Here is a 24,627-nt window from a genome sequence, read left to right on the forward strand (position 1 = left end):
AAATCAAATGCATATCTTTTTCAAAATGGGGAAGAAGACCCAGAGGGAAGAGACGAGTCACACACAGCAAACCGCGTGATTTACTTTTATATATATATATCTTTTATTTTTCTCCGAAAGAAAGGTAAAAGCACATTTCAGCATCAAACTTGTTCTAGGCAAATGTACAACTCAACACAAGCCATTGCACAGTTCAAGGGTAAAATACTTTAAAAAATCATAGAGCGTTTGAAGAGAATATCTATGAACACAAAGGGGGGCCTACACAGTGCGTGGGACAGTCCCAACTCCCAACTCCCGTTTAGACGGTCCTGGCTGGGCAGGCTTCACAGCAGTAAACTGTGTTGATTAGAAATGGCACAGAGGGGGCTTCCTGAGGGTTAGGGTTACTGCCAAGAACCCCCCCCCCCAAAAAAAAGCATTGAGCCATCATGTTCTGCCACCATGTGGGTATATCTCAACTTTGGAGGTACTGGAATGTATCGAACAGCAGTAACAGGGGGGGGGTCAAACCTTCCCGCTCAGACGGAGCATCAATGTCACACCTGACGGCCAACCAAGGAGCTCCAGCTCTCTCTGGTGGCGGTCTGCAACACCAGACAGAGAAACGGCAGAGAAAAACACTCTAGTGCACTAAAAGTCACAGCAAGAGAAGACGGAGAGAAAACACTTGCTATCTCGATGCTCTTTCCTATATGGCAACAACAATAATAATACTTTTAAAATAGTCCTCTAACCAAAAATACTAAAGAACACCCAACATATGTCTAAATGTCATCTTAAATATACAATAGAGTAACTTTGAAGAGCTGCGATCTGCTAAAATAAATATTTTAAGAGAGACCAATTTCTGACTGTTTGGATATCACACAACTCAAACCACTGAGGAACGGAATGACTGTCAATAAAACAGAGTAATATTCAGGAACAAAATAAAGAACATGTAAAGCCATGCTTGGTTTGTGGTTCATACCATCTAATAGCATGTTTTGAAGCTGGTTTCGTGTCGACCGTGTAGAGACATCTAGATTACGGAGCTTCACATCCCTGCTGTACGACTGTTCATATTGCTGTGTAGTCCTATAACATTTGAGCCAGGCAGTTCTGCCTGGGTCACATTAATTCCTGCAGGATGTACTCCACCTCCACCAACAATAATTCTTTTACCCGACTGGACAGAAACGTAAGGATGACATGTGCACACACGTGATGACGGTGACAAGCTGATTAATGAGTATGACGAGGATGGTTGCGGTGAATATACTTGGTGCCTGAGCCCCTGTACAGCATCCTCTACAAGAACCCAGCACTTGGAATCAACGACCATTTGCGGATTTACTTGATCACACAATCTTTGAAAAACTTCAGTACTTAAGCTCGGTAAATGTGCACATTGTTATCGATCAATACCTCAAGTCAGCTTGAGTTCAAATGGAGTCAATGGTTCGCCCAGTGTAAAAATAATATGCATATTTGCAATGAAGGATTAGAACATTTCACTCTGACTAAACTAACAAAAGCAGATTGTGTTGGCGCAGTCCAGAAATTTAGTATTGCATGTTCACTAAGCTGGGGGACTTGTGAGAGACAGATTAAAGGAATTGTCAAAATTGATGCAGCTGACACAAAGACAGCAGAGATAACCTGACATTTTGTGGAAACACTATCCATAATGCAACCCAATAGCATCTTCTATTCTAATCCCAATTCCACAGCCCCATTTGTAAAAGTCTCTGAGGTAACATTTGTCTAGAAGCTCAGACTACAGACTCGTACAACATCACTATGATCATCATCAGCGTCATTGTCCCAGACAAAACTTCAGCTCAAGTCACATGCAGACATGATGTGACTGTCCTTCAGGGTAGTACAGATGTTAATGTGTAAGATCAAGCGCAGCGTCCCCTTTAACATCTGCCAACATAACTACAGACTGTAGTTAAAATTCCTTCAGAAGGCTTAAAAAACCAAAATGAACCAAACAGTTCAGAAGCTTCAGCTTTTATATTTCACCATCAAATCAGACAATCTTTTGCCAGTGGCATCAAAGGGAACGAACACTGGGGTGTATGCAGCAGATGATTGTAACTCCAACGTAAACATCAGATGAAGGAGAACACAACGGATTGCTTTTTAGAAAATGTTTCACTCAAATAGTGGCAGGTCACACATTCAGCTCGGAAGCCGTTAACATGGCGAGGGTATGACACACACGCCGACCATCACTGTGCCTTATCTGAACTGATACAAACGGGTCCCATACTAATCCCACCACCTTACTGAATATGTGTAAAACGCATATACAGCTCCTTGTTGCAGATTCAACACAGAACGGGTCAGTTAAACCAAAAAAATGAAATGACTGAGAACCTTTCTACTTTTGTTATTAAGGGCCGCTAATACATGCACAGAACCACAAACAGTTGGGAATCAAGAGACTGGATTCTGTGTTTTGTCAGATTCAATCGAATACTTCATGGGTAACTTAGTCATTAATTTTGTATTTCTGTACAGCAACGCATGAGAATATGACGGCAATGATTTGGCCCAGCGTGAGAGGCTTTGAAATGTTGAATGGCAACAAACACTGGAAACATAAATGCACGTGACGGATGGCAAAAGTGAACTCAGCCAGAATAAAACAGACACAGACAGGACCTTTAAGATATAATAGAACATACCAAATATAAAAACCATCTATATATATATATTAATAGAAACAATCACAATGAAGAAAATTAAAACTAAAGGTTTGAGGGAGGGTGCAGCTGCAGTAACAATACAGTGAGTACACAGGCAGTGCATTAAAACAAAAAGTACAGTAAAATATTAACACATTAACAGGTATATCGAGGACTTACTGTATACAGGTAGAAATATACAGCTGACCAACATTTTGTTTAACAGCGTGAGTAGATACATTGTTGTTATAATGTAAATGTGTAACAGTACAGTGAATTCACTGACACAACCTGAAAACACTGGTGTCAGAAACATGATTCACAGACGGTTTGAACACAAACACACACACACTACCCTCATCCTTAAATGAAATGGAATGGAATGACCCAAGACTGTGGTTTTTTTGTGGTTTTCCCTTGTCGTTGTTATTTTCTTTTTCTTCTCAGATGTCAACTCGCTCACACAGAGCACTGCGAGTCTCCCAATTCTTCAGGGCTGCACACAACCCACAAGTGCTCCCCTCCCGTCTCCCCATCTGGGGATGGGGGGGGGGGGGGCTTTTGTGGGTGCAGGTGGATCTAGGCAGCGCCCTCCTGCAGCAATGGCAGCAGGCCCTTCTCTGTCAGGTGAGTCTTCAGGGAGTTGAATATGTGGAGCTGCTGATCGACACGGAGCGCCAGGAGCTGCTGGATGACCTTGCTGGGATTGGGGCCCCTGACAGAAGGCAAGCAGATAACCAAATCACATCCTCTATTCATACTGACTCCGTCTTGCCCACAGTCAAAACATAGCTCAGCAACCTTAACTAGACATGGCAGGAGTATCAAGCTCGGATTTCTCAATATGTTTGAAGTGATGTACTCAGAGCTACAGAAAAGCTGTGTAACAGATGGATTTAATGGTGTTTATCTGATCTAACTAAAGCTGCAAATCATTAGCATTTTACAGGCAACAAAGCTTCATACAGTAATAAAACACTTGGCAAATCGGTTGAAATGTGCACTATAAGAGCACACACATTGATGTCAAGGATAAAAATCCAACAATAAGCAAAGTTGAAACACAATATATTTAAGTATGACACATTTTTACAGACTGTGTGTTTACCTGATGAAGCTAGCGATGTACACATTCACAAATGTGGCCATGAGGTACTGGCAGTCAAATCTGTCCATAATTCCACCGTGACCTGGAATAGTGTTGGCAAAATCCTGAAAGGACAAATGACAGTAAACAGACTTAAACTCATAGAAAACGTTAAACAATAAAGAAAAGTCATTAACAGTAATAAAATATTATATTAATGCATACATTAGGAATATTAACAGAAATAAAATCTGTGTTAGATGAATTCTACTCTGGTTGTGTAACTATATAAACAGTAGGTCAATGTCAGGAGGCTTTGCAAACATGAACAGGAAAAGACTCAGACAGAAGCAGCAGACTGAAGAGAGGAACAGCTCTGCATGTACTCTATATATAGAATGAGAGCAAAAGTAGTATTGAGTGATGGGGAAAGCAAGACACGTTCTGAATGAGAGAGCACTTTATATTCTGTATTGTTCACTATAGTTTTACCATATTTAAATTACTTTGTAGAAGTATGGGGCAACACCTATAAGACCACCTCATATTCATTATGCACACTACAAAAAAGAGCCATTCGGATAGTAAACAATGTAGGATATCATGAACACACACCAACATACTGTATTTAAAATTACACACCTTAAGGTATAAGGAATTTAAGACTGTACAAATAATTTATGAAGCAAAAAATAAACTGCTGCCTGGAATCAACAACGACTGTTCACAGATAGGGAGGGGGGTTATAAATTTACATTTAAAACAGCAATCTCAGAAGAATGTGTATTTCAATTCTTGGGGGGATTTTGTGGAATGGTCTTCACGAAACGATCAAACAAAGTAAAAATATAATGCAATTTAAAATGTACAAAAGATATATTTGAAAAGTACAGAAGTGAGGAAGGAGAATGTAAATCTCACTGATGTTAATGGTGCTTGTTTTTTTTTCTTAATAGCTTGATAGAGAATGATGTAAATTGGAGCAGTATTTTTGTATTATTTAAAATTGTCTGTTTAGTTTATCTTATTGGATTGTGCACTTGTCTATGGTAAAGACTGGGGGTAGGAATTGACAAGCCAAGGCTCCTTCCTATCCCTTTTCGAACGGGTCTAGTGTGTGTTACGCTGAAAATTTCTTTGTTTTTCCAAAAATAAAGATACAAAAAAAATCGAATTAAATTCAAATTAAATATGCTGATTGGTTACTTTGGACAAATGGTCGCATCAGTCCTTCATCTCTACCTTGATCTTGAAGGCTCTCTTGAAGCCGCTGGCAAAGAAGCCACCGAAGGGTCCCACAATGGAGGCAAATGAAGAGAGAGCAATGCTGTGGATCTGGAACGGGTAGAGGCGCACCGTGGTCTGTGGAGACAACAAGGAGGGGCTAAATCAGACTTTCTAATAATAATCTATGATAATCTCTCATCTCCTAAACTCTTTTTTTTCAGTTGTGCATTTCTATACTGGATTTGTTAATTTTGTCATTTTCTATGTGAGCTGAGTTAAAAATTTAAAATACTTAATTTCAACAAAAATATGCCATGGTCTTTAAAGGCAGGGGGTCTACGGCTGCATACACTACAGTATGTCCAGTTTTTCTAGTTTTTCTACAAAACAGTTTAACAGGATTCCACAAATTCTCATACATACTCTCATATTTACATCAGCTTGAATGTGGCTTGTGAAACACTAATCCAAACAGATAAAGCCCGAGAGGTGAGGAACACTGCAGGTGAGTCTTACCCATCCGGTGACAGACTCCAGGATGCTGGGCAGGGCGTAGTCCTGGAGCTGGAAAAGGTCCGATGGCTCGCAGTCCACCTGGAAACTGTTGGAGTCATTGTTGAACTCCACTGGACACACAAAGTAGCGCCAGCCGGCCATCACGTAGGAGAGCTGCACGCAGAGCATGATTCAGTTACTCTGCAGTCGCGTCACAGGACACCACTGGAGGCAAAACTTTAGAAACTGTACATGTCAAAGTCATGTGGAGTACTCATCAGTCTGCGAAAGCAGCTATATAGTGCACTTTTTTATAAAAAATATTAATCTCTATTATATTATATTAAGCAGGGTAAACTTAATCACCAAACCATGCTAGTGCATATCTACAAATGACAACATCTTTGCAACTTTACAGCAAAGGTATTACTGTGTATCAACAATCAACTCGATGTCAGACCACAAAAGCTACATTTCATCAATGTGTGAATATTTAAAGGTGAAATATTATGCTAATATTTAATTTGGGTTACCACTTGAAAAGGTTTACATGCTCTAATGTTCAGAGCAGGAATCAGTGTTCTCATACTGCCCATTCCTGCAGGTCCTCTTTTCACCCCCTGTCAAAAACGCGTGGATTTCTTTTAGCCCCGCCTCCACCCGATAAACTCCAGTCTGCTCTGATTGGCCAGCTGGCCAAGTCTGTTGTCATTTGTCAACCAATTTCTAAATGTGTAGGAAATGTCACGCCCCTTTGCCAGAAAAATGGAGATTCTCAGATTGCAGGCCGGGTTACCCCAAAAGTGTCCAACTGTGTGACATCAGAATGTGAGAGAAATCTGAACCAGTTGTTCAGAGCCAGGCTGTAGGGTTTAGCCAGCTCAAAAAAAACAACTACTGGGTGGTATTTTTTTCACAGTTTGTGGGCTGGCAGGCTCCCCAGACACATACATTTATGTGCACAAACACTGAAAAAGTGATTTTTGCATAATATGTCACCTTTAGGAACGTCTAAGGATCTGAGTTACTTTTGGGAAAATGTCGACCCCGCAGTGCGAGGACCAGAGCTCACAAAAGATTTACGTTTTCTATAAAATACGTGTGGTCAGAGGGAAATTATATCTTACCATGATGCCAAACACAATCGTGGCGAATAGTCCTCCAATGAATCCTTCCCATGTCTTCTTAGGTGACAGCTGCAGAGGACACAGTCATGTTGTGGATACCAGGTTAACATATCACCACGTACCATAATATATTTAATGTGTTGATAACCAATTCCCCAGACCCAGAAACGCTTACTATGTTTGCCACACAGTACAGAGTTGCCCTGGCATTACAAACAAGACTGTAGGGGGAAATAATCTTGCATATTGGGTAGTAATTTACAACAAAAAAACTGTGTTCTTTTGGTGAGAAACATCTGGTTTACAAAGCTCAAAAGACACAAACCAACCTTTATGAGAGGGGTGCGGCCGAAGAAGAAACCAAACATGTAGGCCATAATGTCGTTACAGATCACACAGGAAATTGGCACAATGAACCTGTCCAGGCAAAAGGAGAGTCCACATCAGTCTTTATAAGACTAAATGAAAATATGTTTTTTGAAACAAGAGATGTGTGGAAAGGCAAACAGCAAAAAGATATAATTTAATAGCTGAAGACCAGTGGTGTGAAGTAACAAAGTAAAATGAGAGAGGAGAGGGAGGCAGTAAGAGGAGAGGGATGGAGGGAGTAAGATGAGGGAGGGAATAAGGGGTGGTGAAGAGGAGAGAGGGGGGGAGGTATAAGGAGAGAGGGAGGGAGAAGAGGGAGGAGGAGTGAGGAATAAATACTGTTGATAAAGTTTAAATTGAAGAATTGAATTTCTGGCTGTTTTGTTTCTTTGTACTTCTACTTTTACAGTTGAAACTTGCTGCTGAGCAGATGTTTGGAGCGCATCCCCCTGTCTGCCTACATCCTCTACACTTCCTACACCACCTACACTAAACCTAACTACATTTTAATACCTGACAAATACTTTTGATACTCAAGTACATTTGATGTAAGCTACTTTAAGTAACTTTAAGTTTTTAAGTTACTCAAGTAATTTTTTTACGGGTTACTTTTACCAGAGTCATTTTCAAGTGAGATATCTTTTACAAAGTATAGCATGTAAGTACTTTATACACCACTGCCCAAGACCTACAAATTTTCATTAAAAAACATTGTAGAACTCAATTACAGCATTATCAGATTTTACTTCTGGAGCATACATGACCAGGGAGAAGGAGCTACACTGCACTGATTTAGTTGGGGTGAACTGTATCCAAGGTGACAAAGGACTGTTCACTTACCAGATCATTCCCTCAAACAGGTTGTGAATGATTAGGTGAGACTGAGTCACCACAATCAGCAGAGTCACATGGGTCCAACCAAACTGTAGAGACAAGATTCACAAGGAATGTTGAAACTAGGACGAGTTTAATTTAGCTTTCACATCAAAATGAACCTATTGTGATGATGAGAGAGCACATTTGGAGCTTAATTCTGAATATTTCCTGACAGACTGGACACAGGACAACAAATCATTTTCTGGTATTACAGCTCTGTAGGAAAAATGACTTTATAAGTTGACGTGAACGGACTCCACCCAAAGTTAACAATGAAGCGTGACTGCACAGCGAAGGCTTTTGTCAGATCAACTCTGATAGTGACGGCAAAAATGAGACCAGGTGAAAGCTTTAATCACATCCACTAAATTGAGTGGAAAATGTGTGCAGTGCTGAGTGTCTGTCTGTGAGATCTAGCCGTTCTGCTCACCTCCTCACTTGAACACAGCAGAAAGACTTTGGACAAACTCAACTGTCAGTTGGGAATGTGCGCGTGTGTTTGTGTGTGTAGCTGTAAAACTGTGTTCTGAAAACCGGGCCAGACTAACCACTGACACGAGAGCAAAGGCTTTCTTTCAGTCTTTTCTGGCCTACCATGACTAACTGAACACTGTTGGAATCCAATCTATGCCAGACATTTCTATAAAAGCATCTCTGGCTTCATTTACTTGAGGGCCTGTAATTCAGCAAGCTCCATCAATAACCCAGGAGCCTTGAGGCTGTTGCCCCAGGAGGAGGCAGGGTGCTAACTTACCATGTAGAACTGAAGGCGATAGTGTTTCTTCACCAAACTTAGCACAAACATGCAGAAGCCTGCAAAAAAAGAGAAAATAATGCATGAACTACCTGATAGGGACAAGAACAGAACTGTACTGGTTGTAGAAGGAGGAGGATAATTAATTCAGATTCCAGGTCAACTTTAGTCAAACTGACTAAATTTAGCTTGACCTAATTCAGACAAAGCCCAGTGTTGATAAGCAGACGGAGAGGAGCTCTGGAGTGACTGCAGCCATTTCGTTCACAGTGTTGAAATGTCTGTGGTGAAAAGAGGACGGAGTAGAGCGAAGCAGAGTGTGTCTCAGGCAAAATAAAACATTTTTACTCTGAGTAAACAAGTCAAAGCAGACGTACTGAGGAGCCTGGTGAGCTGGTCTCGCTCCCTCTTTCTCAACATATAACAGAATATGCCATGACGAAACAATGCAGATATGAGCCTTTTCTGTAACTTCAAAGTATGACAACGTTATCTTCGCACCGAAGAAAGTCAGGCCACCCAGTTTCACCTTGAGTCTAGTTGGCAGGAGGCGCATCCTTCCTCGCCACATCCTGTTTGCCATCTGTAAGCAGCTATAGTAGCACTGAATTACTAACAGACAACCTGCAGCACAGGAAGTGGGACTTCTCCAGTTAGCACGGTGCCGAAAATAACCAAGTCTGATGTTCTGCATTTTGAAATAGTATGGAAATATTTGTAATTGGACAGTCTTTAGAAAAACCTCTGTATGGCTGCTGTTACGACACTGTGTTCAAATGTGTTACAGTTTTGTGACACATTTCCCTCTTGTGACTTCCTCTCCACTCGACCTATAAAACTGTCTTTACAGTAAAATGTACTTGAGCAAAATGTGGGGCAAGACACGAGGTGAACACTGAAAAACCTCAATGAATACATGCATGTTTTTCAGGGCGACATGATGACGCGACATTCACAAAATGAATATACACCTGTGCCAACTCCCACGCACCAATATGAGAACAGACCTTTACAGGCTCCATTGTCAGTTCGAGTCTGCCAGTGTTTGTACCTGTGAGGTAGAGGGCAAAGGAGATGAAGCGGTGGTATTTGCTGAGGATGCGAAGCGGCTCCTCCCTTTGCACCAGCGAGAAGAAGTAATCTGTCACGGTCTCACCATAGAAGAAGTAGTTCACACACAGCAGGAAGTACCTGAGGGGTAAAATGATTAAGAAAACGCACGCATCTGTCAGCGTTACAAAAGCAGCTAATCTGATTCTGAATTCAGTATGCATGCACAAGAATAAACGGGAAAATGCTACACCTTTTTACAGGGATTTGAAATAGTCTTGAAATGAATATGTTATGTGTTACAACTGTCCTCATAGACTCAAGCAAAAAGAGGCCCAAGAGGTACTAACTGCACATGGTGTTTTGTTTTTCCTGCACATGGCATACTGAATATCAGGACTATCACACTTTACCAGAGGTTTTCAAACTGTGAGGTTGTGCCTCCCCTGAGGCAGCATTGAGAGAGACTGTCTACTTGGGACATGTATATGCAAAAGTTATTGTATTTTCAGCACTGTCAGACTTTGAAAACCCCTGATCTCTACTGTACACCACTTTTGCTAAGCTGAAACAGCACACCGGCCAACCTCAAAGACAGTCTTGGAGTGCCACCTTACACCAAGTAATAGAATTTTGAATTCATGTACATGTGTGTATATTTATTGCTTATATTATTACCTTTGTATTCCATTATGAATTAACTTAAATCATCTCTTCCTCAGAACATCTAACTGCTTCATGTTATTTTCATTCTGGGAGTAGAGCTAGTCATTGTAGTGGGAAGTCCGGAGATGCGAAGCAACGACTCGTCTTTGTTTTGGCCGTGGGTGCCTTGACCTACTAGACTCACTACAATATGGGGTTTGGCTGTAATAATTTTATATTATAAAAACTATGAAAAGTCAAGTTTAAACATCTGCAACACACACAGACAATGTAACTTACTTTACTCACTTAAATGATTAATGAACAAGGCAAGCTTCCTTGCAAATAGATAGTAATAGTAACATTAAGCTAACATTGAGTTGATTCACAATCTCATTTATCTTTGCAATGAAGTTCCTAGCTACAGTTTCTTGAAATTACATTAAGCATTTGTCAAACATTCCGGCCTGTGAATATCTTTAGTCATAGGTAGGGGACAAGGGGAAGTGAATCCGCCACAATGATTGGTCGAGTACGGCACTACTGGACGGACACAAAGCATCACCAGATTTTTGCGCACTTTAAGAGTGACAAATCGTACCAGCGTACTTTGATCTCCAAAAATGCGTGACTGCTAAATGCACAGGTTGGCTGGTCTGCTAACAGCATAGATGATGATTCACGGTAATTTTTTTGCCATTTCGGCTGATTGGCTTAATAATCTTCAGTCTACAAACAGGTCAGAAAACAAACCTCAGGAAGTCTGCAACAAAATAAAACACGAGACAAAGCAGTAAGAAAGAAGCAAACAAGGACATTTGCCGCATTAATAACACATTTATGTAATGTGTGATTGCGTGTGCATTAGTGCACTGTATGTGGAGATCCTCACCAGCTCAACGTCCTGAACCAGGGCAGGTGGTAGGAATGGTACACACTGTAGCCAATGGTGATGATTTCTTGGAAGCACTTGATCTGAACACAGAGGACCTGCACAGAGAATCTGTGTCAAATTGTTGGAGAACTGTGTGTGCGTATGCGTGCGTGGTCTGATAGTCACACAAAAAGGCTGAGAAGCTCATTTCGAGGCAACTCCCAGATGACAGGAGCAGCAATCCCACATGTTGCCAGGATCCTACTAATCCAGGAGATTACACTTTTCATTTGTGTGCACAGATTTGACTGCATAGACATTTAACTTGAATTATATAAACCATCACACCTCATTTTACCACTGGGGTTAGAAAAAAAAAACATGACATTCCCTGTAGGGCAACAAACTCAAGGGCTTAAGCTCAGCACCATTGTTGTGGTTTGTACTCACAATCATCATAAGCACCATGGGGCCCAGGTAGATGATGAAGAAAAAGAAGGAGATCATGGCCAGTGTGAGGATGCCTCGTACCCACCAGTTCTTCCATCTGAAGGAAGCACACAAACACTTCTGTTCAATGTACGCTCAAAGGAGAATGACACACAAAGGTTACCACACCCAGTGTTTCCCCTAGGTTTACTGGTTTTTGGGGGGGGGGGCTGTTTGGGGGTTAGGGTTAGGTTTCACAAATCACAAGTCATCAAATTTCATCCACAATATTTTATACAGGAGCCTGCAGGAATGACGAATAAGGTGTATAGCTAAAGTGACCTTAAATGACTTATGTTTCGCATTCTATGTTTAACAAAATATATATATATCATTTTATTTTTTTTTATTTGACTTTTCGGGGGAGTGGGATTGAATTCCCCCACCCAATTCAATGGTAGGTCAAACACTGACACCAAAACAAACCAATACTCTCTCCTGATTGGCTAGCACCTGTACATTAGAAAAGGAAATCACAAATCATAAAGTCTGTTTTTTTATTTTCGTAGGACACCTCAATGTCCATTATCCCTCACATAGGTTGTGCTGATTTAGTACATGGGTTGTGTGGAGACTGATTGTAGTACTCATTGTGAGTATATTTTCAATAACTGCAGCTATAAATAATGTCAATAAGCTGAGGAATCAGGTCACTGCACCCACACAGACAACCCAAGTCTGACTTTATTAATGTCCCTGCCAGGAAAACAGATCTCACAGTTCAGGGACTCATATCTGCTGTTGAAAGAAGAATGTGTGGGGAAGGATTCCTTTGTATGAATCATGACACCTCCACATGTGAAGCATTCCTGAGATGAAGTCCAGGAAAAACATGGGCCTCTTGTTTAGGTCAGCAGCTCTATAAAGAACATGTAGTGATAAACAGATCTACTCAGATAATGAGTGTCTGACGTGTGATTTTTTTACAGCTGGCTGTCATTTATTCAGTGCAAGTTTACCGAACATGCTCAACGCTCTGCTTTAAAGTCGCTTTCCTCACTGTAACTTAGAAATATGTTTTTTTTTTCTTCAACAGCACCTTGAAGAGAGTCCAGACAGGGCCTTGTTCAGAACCTCAGGGGTGTCATCGGGAGGGACGGGCACCTCTGGGACACCGGAGTCCACCTTCGACTCAGTGTCTGACACGCCGTCTTTTTCCACCTTCAGCTCACTGTCCGAACCCTGGCAGACAGACAGAGAGGAGAAATAAGATACTGACACTTCGAAAAGGTCAAATGTAGCAGCAAAAGAAATCCACAGAAGCACCGGAAAAACGTCTTATCATCTAATATGCATTTATATTTAAGATGATTCCATCCTGATTTCAGTCTGAGAAGCAGTGCAACACATCTGCGATGACTGTACACAATTCTCCAGCAGCACAGGGTGCCTGCAGCTAAAGGGATGTAAATTAAGCTCTTCATTTAAAACAGTCAAACCAAAAGTGAACACTATTTACATGACTACTGCCATGGGATAGCCTCAAACTAAATCACATGATACTGTATCTAGGTTACACAAAATATTCACATTCAAGACGCTGAAATCAGAGAATTTTGACTTTTTCTTCCATAATAATGAAGATGAATCGAACAGTAATCAATTACTAATCCATTTATCAATTAACTGTTGCAGCTCTACTATTATATGACCTCTAGCACAGTTGAAGCAGAGCCACGAGTCAATCCCTCAAAGTCAGAGCCTTTTTTCGTTTTGGCAATATAAGAAATAACTGTGCAGTGACACTGTTGTGGCATTTGGGCAGCAGCCGTTGTCAGTGTCAAGGCTGAAGCTTATTCCTTAGGATGGGGGGGGGGTATAATGGTACCTGCTGAAGGGTTAGAGTTGGTTAATATTATAAATGAGAATGTTTATTGGACATATAGTGAGTGCGGTATTCCATGCCAGCGCTTCTTTTCTTTTAGGTTTCGGCACACGGGAGGGCACGGATACAATTCAAAGTTTGACATGTCTTGCCTAGTTACTTTGCTAAGCTATGATTGGACAATTGCTGTTCTGGAGAGGGGTTGAAGGCAAACCACGAATGAAGCTCAGTGTGTAGATACAGTACACACAAGGGCTAATCAGACAAAATAAGTGGGGAAAAAAGGCCTTTGCAGCCCTGTGAGCCATTGTGCTATCAGCACAGGCAGCATTAAGTAAATAGCAGCAGGGCTGACAGTAAAGGTTGTATGCGGGAGTCTAAACACTGTGCCAAAACGTCCACCTCATCCATATTGTTGATTCCTCAGAACAATCTGTTCCCTAATGGAGGCCATCTTAAAGCACACTCATAAACCACAACCAAAGGATGGATATTAGCGGAGGATGGCAGTTACACACTCTCACAGCTCCTCTTGTGAAAACAGTCTCCTCAGGTCAGTCCTTCACTTCACGCGCCCCCCCCCCCCCCCCCCCCACCTCTCTGCTGCTGGTGACCAAATTAGGCTCGCCGCTCTCGCCTCACGTTCACACAGTGGATGGTTGGCTCGCTGTTCTGTGATGCCCCCTCAGCCTCGCACACAGGCTTTGAACAGTCACACAATGCTACGTTACTGCAGCTGGAATTTTCTATACCAACAAGTGTTGCTGTTTGCATTGATAGTAGGCCAGTTATTCTGTATTATCAATATACTGTGCTGTCTTGTGTTATTTTGTGCCCTTTCCACACATTTACCTTCACAAGGAACATTTTTGTCAATTGCAGCTTATTTTGAACTTTGAATTTATCGGTCTTAAATAGGTTAAAAACACATTTTTAAACGTGACAGTGATTATGTAACGGCCTCATATTTATGATTTTTTTAAAGCATTTAAATATATGTTGACTTCATATTAAATGTAATGGCAAATGTATTTTGCCTCGCACACAAGGCAAATGTCATTTGTCATTTGCCATTACAACGCTTTTCTTGAAGGTGTGATTTTCACTATCCAACCTTTTAAAGTTTTAAAGGATTTAAAGCTCATAAAAAGTTGAATCACAACCCAGTAGCTCTTTTAAAACAAGAACATAAGCAGAGGAGGAGGCATCTCCCAAGATATTTTCGCATGATCATACATTCAAATGCTTTAAAAGATCTAACAAGAGAAATAATCGACTTGACACTGGGAAACAAAAAGAATACACACACACACACTCTCTCTCTCTCTCTCTCTCTCTCTCTCTCTCTCTCTCTCTCTCTCTCTCTCTCTCTCTCTCTCTCTCTCTCTCTCTCTCTCTCTCTCTCTCTCTCTCTCTCTCTCTCTCTCTCTCACACACACCAGCCCCTTATGTTTGTGTAACACCTGTATTGGCTCAGCTACTTGTTAAGAGAAAAGAATCTTGTTTTGACCAGGTATTATTTTTCCCAATATGACGCAGTTTTTTCTTGTTATTACTAGATAACAAATTATTCTAATTTAACAAGAGACTTTTCTCGTCATATCATGAAACTTTGTCATTATTACATTCATAAGGAGAGAAGTGCTGTTTCTATAGCGGTGCCAAATGACTTGAATCTGATCGTTTGATTGGAGAGTAGGGATGTTTAGCGTGTCGGTGCCACAGCCCTATAGTGCACAGAAGTTTCTGATCACAACAGGAAACCGAGCAATACTCCACTTTACTGATTCAGCGGGATCTTTGGAAAGATACAGATCAGCTCAGCTAAAAGAAAGGGAAATGCACATTTTCCATCATTTAGAATATTTCATTGACTTTCCTTCAAATTATATGAAGCACTCTAAGAAACTATGTATTCACTGTCAGTAACGGTCATACGCTGCCAGCTGGAACAAACAGACTCATTCTCCGCCTACTGGTTTCTATGGAGACAGTATCCCCGTCATTCAGGATGCTTGAGTTAAAAATAGGGGCTCATTTCACATAGATACTCCTCCCCTTTCTTGCTTTCCTCTAGACCAGTGGCAACCCTGAGCGTCTTTGTTGTGTGTCTCTCTAAGTCATTAGAAAAATGCTGGATCTGTGATTTGTGAAAGGATGAGTACATTTGTGTTCTCTGGCCAATCTTTGCTGGGATTGTAGACCAAGACATCTAACCACTGAGGAGTGTGCGCCTTTCACAAATTGAGCATTAAAAAGGGTTTTCGGATGAGTCATGCCCAGTTCATCAGATATATTTTAAAGCAACTGTTTTGAAATGGCTCAGAATGAAATGTCCCAGAAGCAGCTGACAGAACACTTTAAACACACTGTACACAGCCAGATGATGAATCGAGCCAATATCCAGTAAGGTCACATTCATTTTGAGGCATGTTTATGTTTATGTTTGATCAAAGCGTAACTGAATTTCACTCCCATTCTTGCTGGCCACCATAAAAAGAAGCCAACCCTAACCAATTACAACCTTCTTTTCTTTAGAGCCTGCCTTTCACTATAAACTATATAGTTCAATCCAGATAAAAATATCACATCGGGACCAGAAAAGGTTTAGTAATCATCCCTTTTTTTAACGTGTATGATCAGTGTAACGTTGAGAGGAACACTGCCTGCTATAATACACCTTTATGATGTGAAAGATCCAGCGATAGGTCCATTTACATTTACCATTCCCCTGGATTTCCGCACGACCTTATAGGACAATTGGTGTGATCAACCGATCGCATAGCCTGACTACCCCCGACACATTTGGAACAAGAGCAACTCCCAGTTCTCAACCACACTGTTCTGAAAGTGCATCACGACCAAGAGAAATCAATTCTAAAGCGGCACATTAGGAGAAGGCCTTAAGTAGCCAACCCCCCGTGTGCTGTGTTGTCGAGACGCATCTCCTTAGTCTCCTGCTGTTAGATGTTCATCAGTTTTCAGTAATCATGCCCTCTTGTCGTACAGTGGGTAGATCCCACACATCCATCACCACACACCTCTCCTGGCTCAGACTATTCACTGGGAAAAAAAAGCAAATCTGACATTCATGCTGTCCACACAGACAATGCAGTGATTTCCCTTTGGTTTCATCACAAGGAGAGGTTTGACTATAGAGTTCAAAGTGTTGCATTGGCAGGGAAGATGTCTGCGCCCCGTCGTACGAGCCTCATCAGTCGTGTTTACTTTAACAGCGTTGAACAATCGATGTGGGATCGTGCATGATTGCATGGCAGCAAACGTCTTACCAGCCACCGGTCGAATGCTTCGCACTTCACTGTTGCCTTGCTCGGCAGCAGATGAAGGAACCAATTCAAACACTGTTTACGGTTTCTATAGTATAGAAGGAGAGCCATTCTATTCGTCGGCGTGCAGCCGACAGATAACACAGAGCGGGATGCAATATAATTATATATATATATATACTTTTGACATTTGGTTTTGGCCCGATGTTCTCACGACGACGTCGCTACCCGGGAAGGGCGCGAGCAGCATCAACCAATCAAGTCGTACGCGTCGGCAAATCGGCGGACACGTTTGCACAGCGCGCTTCCGTGGACCGTAGCAGTTCTTGTGTCACAGCTGTTGTTTACGCGAAGTGCGCGACCGTGTTTTCCCGACAGATGTAAACGCGCGACCAGCCAACGCGGCGCGAGCCGCTGGTCGTGTGTTTAGCTAGCTAGGCGTTAGCATCACTTCCGGGCGACACACACTGGCTCCGAGTCGACGCTAACCTTGTCCTCCGACGGCGGCTGCTGCAACGCCGGGTCGGTGTCGCTGGCTCCACGGTGCCTCAGCTCCGTCATCGCTTGGCAGCTACACGACAACAGCGAAGGTCCTGCGAGTCCGACACACACACACACAAACACACACTTTCTGATATGGGTTCACCAGCTCTTCAGCTGAGCGTCGAGCTGGGTTTGTTTGCACGGCAACACTGTCCACGCGAAGAGCGCATCCGATGTCACTTAACCAGTAACTTCCTGTTTTCAAAATAAACTCTCTTTTTTTTTTTTTCCTTAAAATGCCATTGTATATTGCACGCCGGATTTCCATCTTTGTCTCTAAAATACACTCATTCGTAGTATTTTTTTTGATTTTATTTGATAGCCTTTATCAATACGGACGCAAATGACATGATCATAATCAAAGCTATGCGAGTCGCTGGGTCTTTTATTTTTAAGGTACTGTTGTCTGATGTTGAGTTGTATTCTGGCTAACTTGATGTTCAGGTCAGTCCTCTGACGTAATGGGAGGTGGGAGCTATTGGAAAACAAGAGCGCATCACAGCTGTTTAATAAAGAAGGGGTACTGTACTGTACATCTACTCAGAATTTCTCTCTAGGTACAATATACCAGTAACTCCAAGATAATTCTCTACAGTTTTTGATACCCTTCTGGATTCCACATGTTATTTAGGACGAGTGATCGCTCCCTGACCCCTGACCCAACCCAGTTTCCTTTGGGTAAAATTTGTTTCTCTTTCTACAAAGGTATGAAGTTATTAAGGTGTGTGTTTCAGCACAGCTTAGACTCTACTCCGGCAGCAGTGTTCTGTGTGTAGCCCTGTCTTTGTTAGTAACATTGACTTGGTTAAAGTGTGGTCCCTGCCACAAAAGTTTCTTTTAACTAACAAAATAAAAGAAGTCTCTTTCAAGTTGCTCCATGGATTTTATCCTGTCAACCTTTTTTTTTGCACAAGATTAAGAATGACATCAATGTAAATTGTTCTTTCTGTGAATCGAATCCAGAAACTATTTCCCATTTATTTTGGTCTTGTGAATATACATCACATACAAACTGTGTAAATATCTGAATACCTTTAGAGATAACAATATTTTATCTGGCACTACTTTTTATGATAGAAATGTATAATTTGGTTTTTATGATCACAGTAATGAGGATGACAAAGCATTTTTCATCATCAATTCGATCTATTGCCAAATTGGTAAGATTAAATTCACAAACAAAGTAGTCTGTAAATTCTTAACCAAACAAGGCATTTTGAAAGTTCAATAGTACTATTGCTCATTACACATTTGTCATACATTATGCCATACACTCTTCCCCTTACACTGTCAGTTCAATTTACCAATAACTGTCAGTTTACAACAAAAGTGCTCCCTTTTCTTCAGTTATGGAGAATTCCGATTTTTTTTTTAAAGAAATCTTGATACCATTTAATGGAAACGTGTATGACTTTATTAGTTAACTGGTAGCTAATGTCAGTCAGCTGAAGACAGGGAGGCGTAATGGTCACGGTGGTCTGCTTTCAAATCTGTAATTTGCACCTTTAACACCAAGTGGCAGCAAAAGCTCACTATAATTCTCTCTCTCTCTCTATGTGTGTGTGTCTGTGTGTGTGTGTGTGTGTGTGTGTGTGTGTGTGTGTGTGTGTGTGTGTGTGTGTGTCTGTCAGCTGTGTGGCCTGACAAGAGCCAGCAGTTATAAATACTTAATGGCCTACCACTGTTGCCGCAGAAGAGAAAAGGAGAATAGCATTGCAGCCCAAATACAGTATGACGGTTCAATAGGTTCTGACATCATGCTGTAGGGTGTTCACTTTCTCGGTAGTCAGTGATGAATGGTGCTACCAGGGCTGTGTAACAGAGCAGGGTTGGTTCGGATCATGAGGGCGACGCTACATTTTTGTACATCACCCAGAAAACAATCGACAAAATCGGAAAGATTTATTTTCCAGGTTAAAATAGTGTAAAATCAAAATTAGACTACTGCTCCTCTTCTGTGCAGATTGGCATGGCCTTGGATGTCTGCAGTATTTTCTCCAACATACTGCATGTAGCCACATTTACCTGTAATGAACCAACGGGTGATAGATGAATTTTGATTTACCAGGTCTTTGCATTACCATGGCGAAAAGACAAAAAAATAATTTGTCAAACTAAAAACAATCAGAGAAACAAACGCTGCCAATACACTGTCTGTACACCTTTACTTCAGCTATGTCCTGTTTTTTTTAATCTGCTATCCTTTTCAATCATGTGTCTGTCTTTTTTATGTTCTTGTGTTAACGCATGCAGACAGATAATTTCTCACACTGCAAATTTCATTCTTTTCCCCCTCATTAACACTTGCCAAAAGTTGACAATCACGCTCAGCCATCATTACAAGATGTATGACACTATGAAAAGTATTTATCAGTACCAGTGTTGTCTCCCCTGACTTACTCTTTAAACCTCCTTTTCTTATTTTGTCCTTTTTCTGACAAATAAGACTTTTTTCAGTTTCACCATCATTTTTATCAGACTAAACTGAGGGTGATTCACATAATGAACCTTTAACAATTTTTTTCTTGGTTTTCTGTTCCTCAATTACTTGCTTTGTTGTAATTATGCCTTCTATCGATCTTTATAATTCAATCTGTTGTAGTTGTTAAAGTTATTATGTGAGATCATCAAAATTATGAAATATTTCTGGACATTTGTCCACAAATGACTTCCAAATAATTAATGGCAATTATTTTTGCATGACTTGCACTTGTAACAAATGGTGTGATTGTTCACTATACAACCTTTTTAAAGTTTTAAAGCATTTAAAGCTTATACAAAGTTGAATCATAACCCAGCACCTCTTAAACTGTGCAATATTTATATTTATTCTCCATGTGCAACTATTTCTACTGCTCTGTATATAGTATTTATATATATTTTTTATTTTTTCTGTTATATTTTGTACATACCTATTGCTTTTTAAAATTTCTTTCTATATTCTCCTGTCCACTTTGCTGCTGTTATGCCCAAATTTCCCCATTGTGAGACGAATAAAGTTATATCTTATCTTATCCAATCTTATCTTACCTTATTTTATAAAACAACAGCATAGGCAGAGAGGGGAAACAGTTTAGGAAAATTATCATGACAACACGCTAACACACACAGACACACACACACACACACACACACACACACTCAAAGCTTATGACTGCAGAGGTTTTAACTCCACTCTGTGGGGGGCACTTCATCCTTGCCGCAGTGTGATGCTGTGGACTTTGCTCAGCTGTCCTGCACAGGTACAATGCTACCGTGTACAGTCCTGTCATGCCTCAACTGTCCCACTGTGGTGCATGGTTGGTCTGTCGTCTCCGCTCGCCCGGGCTCTGTGTGTGTCGGGCGGCCAAAATTTTGTCTGGGACTCCTCAGCAGCTCCTCTAGAACTGCAGAGCTCTGGGACATCTGCAATGCAGAAGTCTATATATAGCAATGGATTTACAGGGAGAGAGGGAGAGAGAGAGAGAGACACACAGAGATTAAGGAGGACGGGGGAGGCAGAGAGGGGAAGGACAAGACAGAGGGAAACAATGAATGAAAAGAGTAATCCTTGAACTGAAAATGAGCTGGAAACTAATATAGAGCAGACAGAAAGAAGATTTTCAACCGTCAGCTTTTACCACAAATAAGTCAGTTTATAGTTTGCGAAATAACTGAAAGCCATTATCAAATTACTGTATATTATGAATATTATTTCCACTGTAAAAGTCCCAGAATCCCTCAGAGCCACTGCGCCAGCCAAATGTCCACTCAGGATGTCAGCACTTGCAATGGCAAGGTCGCCGATGGGTGCGTTTGCCAGCATCTCTGTGTTTAACTCACTCACAAGTGGAAATGTAATTATATGCCTGTGGACTATACCAGTTACGGAAACAGGGTAGGGTGCTTGCTAAATGCTGAGGTTGAGTATTCATTGCTCTATCTGTAAGGGTCTCAGGAGGGCAGTGGAAGATGAGGAGGAGGAGGGGGGGGGGGGGGGGGGGGGGGGGGGGGGGGGGGTTCAATTATGTATGTACCTCCACAACAACAGAAACTGCTGACAGCAGAGCTCCGCCCGGCACACGAAAGCAGCGTGGCCAGATCAAGGACAAGCCAACAGTCCGGTCAGTGGCGTTCGGGGCCGGGGGATTGATCGGACTCTAAATGAATAAATCTGCCCTCTGACAACCCGCCACAGAGGCCCACACTGAGTCATAACTCTCCTTGTGTCACAGAAGGGGAGCATCAGACATTCGGAGTCCAGCATACCGAGAGAGGAGCGCAGCAGGGACTTTGGAGTCACGATGTCGTTCTAAAGTAATCTCAAAGAATGACTCAACACCAGGCTGTAAAACACTTTTCTTCTGCCCTCACTGCTATAAAATTTCAATCCTGTTTTTTTACATTTTTTTTAACCTGTAACCACACCCAACACTGTGTAGTCAGAAGGCACCTGTGACCACACCTAACAGTGTTGACCTGGAGGGCACCTGCGTTACTGCGGCAAGGAGGGGCGCCAAACCACTGCGGGTCATCGAAGGAAAGATTTTTCAGCCGGGGTTAGATTGCTCTTTGATTGTATTGATTTACAATTATGGACAAAGCCGTGTACACCGCAGTCTTTAATTTGAATGAGGTATCCTCCACAGGAAATAAGCTTCTTTGCTGTCTTGCCAAGAGCGGGAAGGCATCCAGAAGGGACGGAATCTGCCAACCTGCAGCATCTTTAAGGCTCTCTAATTAACACATCGCATTTGTCAGATACTAAATGTCAATTTGGTGCAGCTCTTTCCTCAGGGTGTTATACGACCCGAATTCATCCTCCACACTCCACCACGAAAATATCTTTATTTTCATTGATTACATATCATCAATTATTACAGGGTAACAATAACATTGGATTTTTTAATCTTTTACACGTTAGGTGCTAGGTTATTTTTGGCCAGCTGACATCCCAGACCCTTTCTTGAAAACCTCGTAGTGGTAGCAAGAAAAAAACCCATTATGGTCAAAATACAAATGGATTTAGGAGCAAGGACAGAGCCAGGGTGTATTCCTTTGACATCATATTTTACAGCACTGATGTGTTTGCGATCTGTCCAGGGTGTACTCCGCCTCTTGCCCTATGTCAGCTGGGATTGGCCACTAGCCTTGGAGTGCTATATTACATGTTCACCCAACTGAATACCTTTCACCTCTCGGTTCCCTTTTAAACATGGCCCTCTCAATAAAAAGGCTCATTGTAAGCCAAGGAAAACACAACCATTCTTAGTGTCAGGTGATTAATGAGAACATGATTATAAATATTACATTATTTATATATATATATATATATATATATATATATATATATATATATATATATATATATATATATATATATATATAATTTCTGCGATAGATCCAGCTAAATGCTACACACTGGACGTTTGAGGAATGTCATCATAAATAACTGAACTATCCAGAAGGTGTCATTTAGAAAAACCTCTCTGCAGATACAGAGCGACTGTTCCATCAAATCCATAACTCCCCATCTCTGATGCAGTGTAACGGTGATGTGTCTCAAACAGTGTCTAACGTCTTATTGACTGTCCCGAACCCCATCTAGAGAAAAGGAATTTTGCAGCTCTTGTGCTTTACGCTGCTGTATGATGTTACATTTTCCTGAACCTCAAGCGTGCTCCTTTTCATCTGCTATTTTAGTCCTATATTTGTCCTTTTCTGACACTTCTATCGATTGCGTGTTAGTGCTGATAATGTTTCTGCCACTATGCTGACTCCCCCTCCCACACACACCATGCGAGGAAGGATTGCTTGCATGCTCCAAGGAAATAAACCGTCTGTGATGAAGCTCCTGTTGGTGACAGCCGTGCTGGTGGGCCAACGCCGGCAACTGCCATACATCATAGTCACCACCATCTCTCACTTGTGGGGGCAGGCGAGCAGAAGCTCAGATGAGCCGATAGTAACACCCAGCGCACATTATGCAGCTCTGTAGGTATCGACTGCAGAGGCTTGGCAGCTCTGTGACTGGAAGAAGGCGTTTTGTGTTCGTTTTGTAGGGATGAAAGTAAATATGAAGACACCTCCTGCAGATACAAATGCCGCCAAGGTGCTTTTGAGCAGTGCACGTTGTTCATCTGTTCATCAGTAGGCCTTTTTCACAGAAGCACTTGACGTGTCACAGTGGGAAAAGCACTAGTGTAAATGATAAGATCCCGGCATTGACCCCACCCTAACTCCTTTTCTGGAGCTGCACCTTGGCCCAGGGATGAGGCCCAAACCGCAGCAGCAATTCGCACTCCTCCTCTTGTCACAGCAGCGGGTCTCGCCCTCAGTGACCCATGGTGATACGCCAGGCTCCGACCCAGCAGTGTGTTAAGCCCCACCCCCTGCAGCAGCAGCAGCAGCAGCAGCGGGTTTTATCACCACCAGTGGTACCACGGCCACACCTACTGCTGTGGCAGCATTAGGCCCAATCTGCAGTAAAAGCCCTCAAAATGTGCTCACACGGTGCGGCCAAAGGCTGAGGAGACAGGATGCAGTGTGGGGCGGATTGTGCATGTATATATGTGGGAGTTATCTTGGCGAGCGAGCTAAGTTTTGAATAATACAGCTTTTTTATTCTGACGCTTTAGTGTAAAAGATCTGCTGTTCTCGCCCTGTGCGCGTGTGCAGAAGGAGTGTCAGTCGAAGTGTTTACAATGAAAGCAGTTCATTTGTCAGGTGAAGCGTGAGCAATGGAAGCAAGTGACATGTAAAAATGCACACCCCGACTGAATTAAGCCGAGGTCTCAGTTGACGTGAATGCGTGGAAACCCGAGTTGCCGCCAGACAAACGCAAAAGAAGTGAGAGCAGTGAAAATGTATAGGCGCTCGTAAGCGGTTGAAGGGAACGAGATAGAGACGACGTGCGCGTGTGGTGTGAGAACGTTGAGAAAGCTTTCAATTGCCAGAATACAAAGTTGTCTGTGGTAATGATGGCCTTGCTGTTGATGCCTTTCACCCAGAGGCATTCACTTGCTTATAGGTGAATAGTTATGAACATGTATAAATGTGAAGGAAACATCTCCTCATGAGATGACAAGAGTTTTACTGTGAATACAAATAGATTACACTGCAAACTCATTTTATATACAAACTGTATAGCTCAACAGTCTACAATACATTCACTGAGATCATTATACAGTATATCCATAGCTATAATAATTTTTAACCTCCATTGCAAGCTCTGAACAACTATGGAGATCTCTTCTGATAAACAATTTCACAGTTTAATCTTATTTCTTATTAGATGCATTATTTTTGTTACATATTAA

At 41.7% G+C, this 24,627-nt stretch overlaps 1 protein-coding gene across 1 annotated transcript; it reads right to left on the minus strand.

The window, feature by feature from the left end:
• Positions 1-79: 79 nt before the first annotated feature.
• Positions 80-17,497, minus strand: cds2 (CDP-diacylglycerol synthase (phosphatidate cytidylyltransferase) 2). Its single transcript, XM_035639133.2, has 13 exons — positions 17,276-17,497; positions 12,714-12,856; positions 11,636-11,732; positions 11,204-11,301; positions 9,668-9,807; positions 8,617-8,675; positions 7,827-7,909; positions 6,947-7,034; positions 6,618-6,686; positions 5,512-5,664; positions 5,011-5,130; positions 3,790-3,893; positions 80-3,396 (listed from the first exon to the last, which is right to left on the minus strand). Exons 1-13 carry the CDS (start codon positions 17,345-17,347, stop codon positions 3,261-3,263), a joined length of 1,362 nt encoding a protein of 453 aa, XP_035495026.1. The 5' UTR covers positions 17,348-17,497; the 3' UTR covers positions 80-3,260.
• Between the last annotated feature and the right edge of the window lie 7,130 nt (positions 17,498-24,627).

Source organism: Scophthalmus maximus, chromosome 3, assembly GCF_022379125.1.
Source record: "Scophthalmus maximus strain ysfricsl-2021 chromosome 3, ASM2237912v1, whole genome shotgun sequence".
NCBI classification, from domain to species: domain Eukaryota; kingdom Metazoa; phylum Chordata; class Actinopteri; order Pleuronectiformes; family Scophthalmidae; genus Scophthalmus; species Scophthalmus maximus.

Coding starts and splice junctions, on each gene's coding strand:
- cds2 (XM_035639133.2), bottom strand. CDS start 17,347: ATGACGGAGCTGAGGCACCGTGGAGCCAGCGACACCGACCCGGCGTTG. Junction 5,665..6,617: donor CGATTGTGTTTGGCATCATG/GTAAGATATAAT, acceptor CTCTGCGTGCAG/CTCTCCTACGTGATGGCCGG. Junction 3,397..3,789: donor TACATCGCTAGCTTCATCAG/GTAAACACACAG, acceptor GCCTTCTGTCAG/GGGCCCCAATCCCAGCAAGG.